The sequence below is a fragment of the Sinocyclocheilus anshuiensis genome, unplaced genomic scaffold (genome assembly GCF_001515605.1).
Source record: "Sinocyclocheilus anshuiensis isolate Anshui unplaced genomic scaffold, SAMN03320099.WGS_v1.1 scaffold18599, whole genome shotgun sequence".
Taxonomy (NCBI): Eukaryota; Metazoa; Chordata; class Actinopteri; order Cypriniformes; family Cyprinidae; genus Sinocyclocheilus; species Sinocyclocheilus anshuiensis.
This window is the reverse complement of record NW_015539350.1, coordinates 1,379-8,318: the sequence shown is the minus strand read 5'-3', so window position 1 is coordinate 8,318 and position 6,940 is coordinate 1,379. Positions and strand designations below refer to the sequence as shown.

The window sequence follows — 6,940 nt, the reverse complement described above, 5'->3', positions numbered from 1 at the left end:
CCTATGAAGTTGGTTCGCAACCCGCCATAAAACCAGAAGAAGAAGTCCAGTCAGACGAGTTCTCTGTTATCACCTGTAAAACTATGACCTGAAAAAAAGACACAACCAAAAGCTATATTATAAAACAGAAGACATTCCAATAATATCAGACTAGCCTGTCTTGGCATTTGGGAAGTAAAATGCCTTCTCCTAAAGCGCGGAGCAGCGGCAGTGTTCCGTGTACCGGTGGAAACGGACGCTACGAGTTCATTTCTCTAAGCCGAGCTGCCCCGCCGCAGCTGCTGCAGAGGCAAGGCTCTGATCCCACCACGGCCCGGCTCCGAGCCTCCGAGAGCCCCAACCGACGACGCGGCTCGGGTTCGTCCACTTCTTCCACCGGCGGGCAGCAGTTACCGGAGGAAGACTGTATGAAACTAAACCCGTCTATCGTCGGCATCGCGCTCAGCTCTCTGCTGGCCATCGACCTGTGGCTGTCGAAGCGGCTCGGGGTGTGCGCCTGTGAGGACTCGTCCTGGGGCAGCGTGCGACCCCTCATGAAGCTCGTCGAGATCTCAGGACACGGGATCCCGTGGCTGGCCGGTGCCGCGTACTGCCTGTACAAAAGCGACAGTGCCGCCGGTCAGGAGGTCATGCTGAACCTGCTCACGGGTAATGCGCTTTAACTGCTGCTATTCATTTAAATGGTCGCTTTCAAAATGAGTTTGCCATAGAAGAGGGGTGTTCAGTCTTTTAGATTGCATGGACCACCAAATATGATCGTCTTCATGCGAGGGACCCCATCCTAAAATTTAAAAGGCTATATATTATTAATACTGTGTAAAATATAATTATTGTAAAATGTTATTTGTAAAATATTTAGGTTTGATTACGTTACATTGCGTTTTAGAAAATGGTACGTTACTGTACTGTTAGATGTATTGAGTAAATCAAAATGCATTTTATTTATTTACTTTTATCAATTATTCTAATCCATAGTTTTGATTTATTTAGTTAAGTAGTTAAGTCCACTTTTATTTTAATCAATTTATTTATTTTAATTACATTTATTATTTTTTTTATTAGTTTTTTGTTTTATTTTAATAAAATGTATATATTTAGACAAATCTTTATTTATCCTTTAATTTTTTATTGGGGGGGGGGGTTACACAGATTTTACGCAGATTTTTACACAGACCACCTTGCACTCTCTTGCAGCCCCCTGTGAGTCCCCGGGCCCCAAAGACACCACTAAGTTAGTAAATCAAGCTTAACTCGGTAATGATGCTCTTGCAGTGTAGCTCAGTAGGGTAAGGTGTTCCTAGTGTTCAAAATAGGAATGTGATGCTTTTTGTTTATTCTTCTGTACAAAATATGTTATTTGTGAGAGAAAGTCTAAATAGCCTTGTTGGATGGTGCAGCATTGTAGAATAAAATGTGTAAGTCGTTTCAATTTCAACCTCAGGCCTTATTAACTCTAAAACTGTCATTCGAAAAATTTATTAGAAATTTTCAATCGGAACATCAAATGTCAATTTCCTGATTTTAAGACCGTAAACTAAACAACTTTACTGAACCTGGACCATTTCTTTGAAATCATGACATGGACGTCCATATATGTCCATCTGCCTGTTTGTTTTGTCAGCACAGCTAATATCAATCTTAGGCTGGCTTTGATTCCTTATACATTTTCTCCACTCTTTCTGGCCCTATTTAAGGCTCATTTTCTTTGATGTATGACTCCTATCATAACCCACTGGTGTATCTGCAGATGAGACAGGTTTCCGTTTATTTTGGATTTCCATTATTGATGTGGCTTATTGGCATCCCGTTTAAAATACAACAGTCTCCTTGATTGTTCCTGCAGAGAGATCCAGACATATTTATCATGATTCTCAGCAGTATTTCCAGAGGATAAATGGAGAGATAATCACTCACTTACTAGGGGGGGGGGTTACACAGATTTTACGCAGATTTTTACACAGACCACCTTGCACTCTCTTGCAGCCCCCTGTGAGTCCCCGGGCCCCAAAGACACCACTAAGTTAGTAAATCAAGCTTAACTCGGTAATGATGCTCTTGCAGTGTAGCTCAGTAGGGTAAGGTGTTCCTAGTGTTCAAAATAGGAATGTGATGCTTTTTGTTTATTCTTCTGTACAAAATATGTTATTTGTGAGAGAAAGTCTAAATAGCCTTGTTGGATGGTGCAGCACTGGTTGTGCATGGATGAATTTCTGCTTATTATGAGTTACATGTGTCATTCCTGTAAGTAGATTTTTCAGTAAACCGTTTTTTACTGTTATCCTTGTGCATATCATGTGAAAGTTAATGGGTTTACATGGTCGTGACCATGAGGTTAAAAACAGATACAATTTTGCACAGACAGTGTTGGTGGGCAAAATTCTTGTGATGTATTGTGAAGTCTTGTGGCTATAATTTGGAAACTGTATTTTAAGGTTTATTCTTGCTGCATTGCATCATAGACTTGCATTGTAATTGCGTAGTGTCTGCATGATATTTGTCAGTTTTTATGAATCAATTTATTCTAAATAATTTAGCTGCTAAGACCAGCTAAGATCAGAATTCACTCCTGAGGTGTGTGTGTGTGTGTGTGTGTATGTATGTATATCCATCTGCCTGTTTGTTTTGTCAGCACAGCTAATATCAATCTTAGGCTGGCTTTGATTCCTTATACATTTTCTCCACTCTTTCTGGCCCTATTTAAGGCTCATTTTCTTTGATGTATGACTCCTATCATAACCCACTGGTGTATCTGCAGATGAGACAGGTTTCCGTTTATTTTGGATTTCCATTATTGATGTGGCTTATTGGCATCCCGTTTAAAATACAACAGTCTCCTTGATTGTTCCTGCAGAGAGATCCAGACATATTTATCATGATTCTCAGCAGTATTTCCAGAGGATAAATGGAGAGATAATCACTCACTTACTAATCCCATTACAGCAATTGTGTTATTCCACTGACTCCCTTGTTGCTTTGACATTTCATTCATTAACGTTGACCGGTTTTAAAACTAGATTGAACTGGATGGCTTACTCAGCTTGTTAATGAAACAGGGTGATATGCACAGGGCCTGGCATCTATGCTTGGTCAGTTTCCAGATGTAATTTGCTACAGCTTCTTCGCCCAATTTAACATCTTTTATTAAACATTTCATTCATCCTGGAAATCACAACAAATTGTGTTCAGGGGCAGTTGTAATCAATCATAAAATATTGTGAAAAGACCTTTCCACTCATCACTGTGGAAAAATCTCAAATGTGTAACCAGTTGTAGTTGGCCATGATTGGTAATGGTTGGTTCCCATCAACAGGACCTACTGCAATTTATACTTCTAAAACACAAGTGATACATTTGCTTTAAAAATGGGTTTGCATTAAAACAAAGTGCCAGAAAAACCCATTGCCTGAAATGCTTTTGATGTCTTTAAAGCCCGCCTTTCTGAAAAGCCCAATCTGCTCTGGTTGCTCAGCTGGCCCAGTCTGTTTTGATGTTCTTTGATGTTCTGAATTTCTTCTTCATCCTGAAAACTTGAAGCTGTATTTTTTTTTAAAAAGTGGATATTTGCAGTCTAAAAATTCAGAACAAAAAATCTGCTGTTGGAAATTACATGTTTATAAAACTCTCACATAAAAAATTCAATTGTGTTCAATTTTAAATGTTCAATATTCAAGTTAAAATCGAATTCAGAACTATGTTAAATACCACATAATATTCAGTTTTGCTAAATGACACTTGTCAAGAATTCAAATTTACACAGTTCAAATTCAAATAGTTTTGTCATATTTTAAGCTCCATATTAAGGTCCTATAAAGGCCCATTCACACTGCACAACAGACGCAGTCAAACTGCAACAAATATGTTCATCAGGTTTTGCCGGATCAGTGCATTACTCCTGTTGCCGTTGATCGGCCCTTGTTTTTCTGGTTGTTTGTCGGGTCTTGGAAAATGTCATACTGCAATCTAATGACTGTTGGCTAGGTCTGCGTCTGTCGATGCTATGTGAACTGGCCTTAATATTTAAGTTTGCCTGACTTCAGTCAAATTCAGCAATTTCTCAGTTGTCCAGTTTTTCATGTTTTCATAATTTGTTTTTCAGCCTTGGTTCTGGACCTGGTCCTGGTCGGCGTGATGAAGGCTGTAGTGCGGCGGCGACGTCCTGCCCATAACCGTATGGACATGTTTGCCACATTCTCTGTGGATGGCTATTCCTTCCCATCAGGCCATGCCACACGTGCTGCAATGTGCGCCCGCTTTCTATTGGCCCATCTGGTGCTGGCGGCCCCACTCCGCGTTCTTGTCCTGCTCTGGGCCACATTTGTTGGTTTTTCTAGAGTTCTCCTCGGACGCCATCACGTGACGGATGTCGCGTTCGGTTTCTTCATGGGCTACTGGCAATATAATTTGGTTGAGATGCTCTGGTTGTCTCCAGTCATGTTGCAAAGCACGATTGGACGGCTTCACTGAGAAGCTAAGACTGAGGTCCCCATTATTTGGAGGATTTCTAGACTCATTCGGTTGCTGCCAGTATGCTGGTAATAATTCCATCATGTCTGCCAAGTTGCTTTATGTGTGTTTTTCACGTTTTCTGTGTCTTAACTTGAATGTAAAATCTCACATATCTTCTGCCAGTAATATCCAAGGTTTTAGGTTCACATTAGATCACATTGAACAGATAAATGAGTTTTAGTTGGGGAAGTGAAAACAGACTTTACTTCTTTTCCATCACTTTTCCATTTCTCTACTACTTCTGTCAATACTCTGAGATGTGATAGATTACTCCAGTCTTAATGAATCCGCTGCCATCCTGTTCTGCTCTTTTCAGGATTGGTCCATATCAAAAAAGGAGGATGGATGGGATGATCTCTGGCTTCTAACATCAGTGTTCTTGTTTAGAGAATAAAATCTCACCATTGTGATCCTACATTTTTATAACACCTGCAACACTAGGCAACATCTTGAAGATTTTGCTTCCATTTTAATCAAAACCCAGCCAGATCTGTAATTAACTAGAAAAGCTCTTCATGAATGAATATTTAATTGAGCAAGGGAAGAGTAAATTTCAGCACAGATCTAATACCTTTAGGGTATGTGGCGTCCTCAATAGACGTTCAAGGGGGAGTAGTTGTTATCATCTCTGAAGGGTTCCTCATTACACTGATATCAATCTAAAGTCTAAAGTCTTTAGTTTGTGTTTTAAAGATCTGTTCTGTGTTCGTGTCTCAAAAGAGTGAAATTGTTCTTTTTCTGTGCTTTTATTGTGACCTTGTTAGCCACTGTTAAATTTTATTGCACTTTTTGATGCAGTCTTATTGATCTGTGAATTAGACGTTTGTTGTATTTTGCTACGGTTTTATTCAAATTTGCTGGTTTTTAATTGGGTTAAAGCCACAGCTGTGATTATAGAGCCATAAATCACATGACATTCTGCAGATTGTTGCCATATATCACGGAAGAACCAGTCATAATGACCGTTTGGTAGTACTAAGCAGGTGTAAATTGCACCATGATGGCCATAATTTTGAATAAACTCAGACGTCACTCTCAGACTAGACCAAGAAGTACTCTGGTACTGGACTATATGTCAGAACTGAGTGATAAATATATTTATGTACCAGTCTTAAATGGTGTTTGAAAAAAAATAGTTCAGCCAAAAATGAAAATTTACTGAAAATATTCTCACTTTCAGGGCGTCCAAGATTTAGATGAGTTTGTTTCTGCATCAGAACAGGTTTGGAGAAATTTAGCATTACATCACTTGCTTACCAATGGATCCTCTGCAGTGAATGGGTGCCGTCAGAATGAGAGTCCAAACAGCTGATAAAAACACACAATCCACATGACTCCAGCCCATCAATTAAAAGGGTTAGTTCATCCCCAAATGAAAATTCTATCATTAATTACTCACCCTCGTGTCGTTCCAAACCCGTAAGACCTTTGTTCATCTTCGGAACACAAATTAAGATATTTTTGATGAAATGTGAGAGCTCTCAGACCCTGCATAGACAGCAACGCAACTGTAATGTTCCCAGGTCCAGAAACGTAGTTAGGACATCGGTAAAACAGTCCATGTGACATCAGTGGCTCAACTTCAGTTTTGCGAAGCTACGAGAATATTTTTTGAGCGCAAAGAAAACAAAAATAACAATTTATTCAACAATTCTTCTCCCCCGAGTTACCTCTTCTGCCATTTTAGAGAGTATCACACTGCATACGCACACTTTCCCCTAAGTGTAAATAATGCTGATTACGCAGATTACGTTCATGCGCGCTTTCGCCTCCGAATGTAAACAGGGCTGATTACGTCGATTACGTTCTTGGGTACTCTCCAAAATGACGGAAGACGACCCATATTACATGTAATTTAAGTAATAATAATAATAGTGTAATTTATTTTTTTTTTCATTTCAGTTTCATTCCACAGTTTTTTCTTCAGTCTCTTGAAATCGTTGTGTATTGATGTCAAATCTGTCATTTCTGTTTTTTTTATCAGCATGTATTATGTCACAGTGTGTGTTAAAAGATTTCACCCACTCTGTTCAACCCTTTCAGGCAGAACCAACACTCACGCACACAGATTTGCTGAATGGTTAAAAGGGATTTTTGAATCACTGTCAAGCTGACTGTCAGCTTTATCCAGGCATAGCTCTTCCTCATTTAAAGTACTGTAGCATCAAAGATGTTTTGGCAAATCTACCCCAAAATCTAGAGATTGATATGAAATATTTATCCTCTGGCAGCACTTGCCCTCAAATTGATTTGCTGTAATAAGTTTCTGATGGAGTTTCAAGACAGCCATATGCACATTTTTCCTTCACATTAGTTGGCTTTTCTTGAAACTGCAATCATTTGATCATTTGTGCAATATCACAATACAAGTGGCAGATGGCATCCCTTTAAATGGTACTGGGAAATAGTTTGCGCAAAATCGTCCCAGTACTTT

At 39.3% G+C, this 6,940-nt stretch overlaps 1 protein-coding gene across 2 annotated transcripts; it reads left to right on the top strand.

Annotated features, from left to right (window-relative positions):
• The first annotated feature begins 49 nt into the window (after nt 1–49).
• Nucleotides 50–5,440, top strand: LOC107683852 (phospholipid phosphatase 6). Of its 2 annotated transcripts, XR_001633776.1 has the most exons (3): nt 50–648; nt 4,097–4,532; nt 4,823–5,440. XR_001633776.1 is itself a non-coding variant. In XM_016479903.1 (2 exons), the coding sequence occupies exons 1-2, from the start codon at nt 180–182 to the stop codon at nt 4,462–4,464; spliced, it is 837 nt and encodes a 278-aa protein (XP_016335389.1). In that variant the 5' UTR covers nt 50–179; the 3' UTR covers nt 4,465–5,440. The 2 variants fall into 2 exon arrangements, 1 of the variants encoding a protein (XP_016335389.1); XM_016479903.1 differs by having other exon boundaries at nt 4,097–5,440.
• Nucleotides 5,441–6,940: the final 1,500 nt, after the last annotated feature.

Bases quoted from the DNA above. Each gene is read 5' to 3' on its own strand.
- LOC107683852 (XM_016479903.1), top strand. From the start codon at position 180: ATGCCTTCTCCTAAAGCGCGGAGCAGCGGCAGTGTTCCGTGTACCGGT. The intron at 649-4,096 runs GTAATGCGCTTT...TTTGTTTTTCAG, and splicing joins CATGCTGAACCTGCTCACGG to CCTTGGTTCTGGACCTGGTC.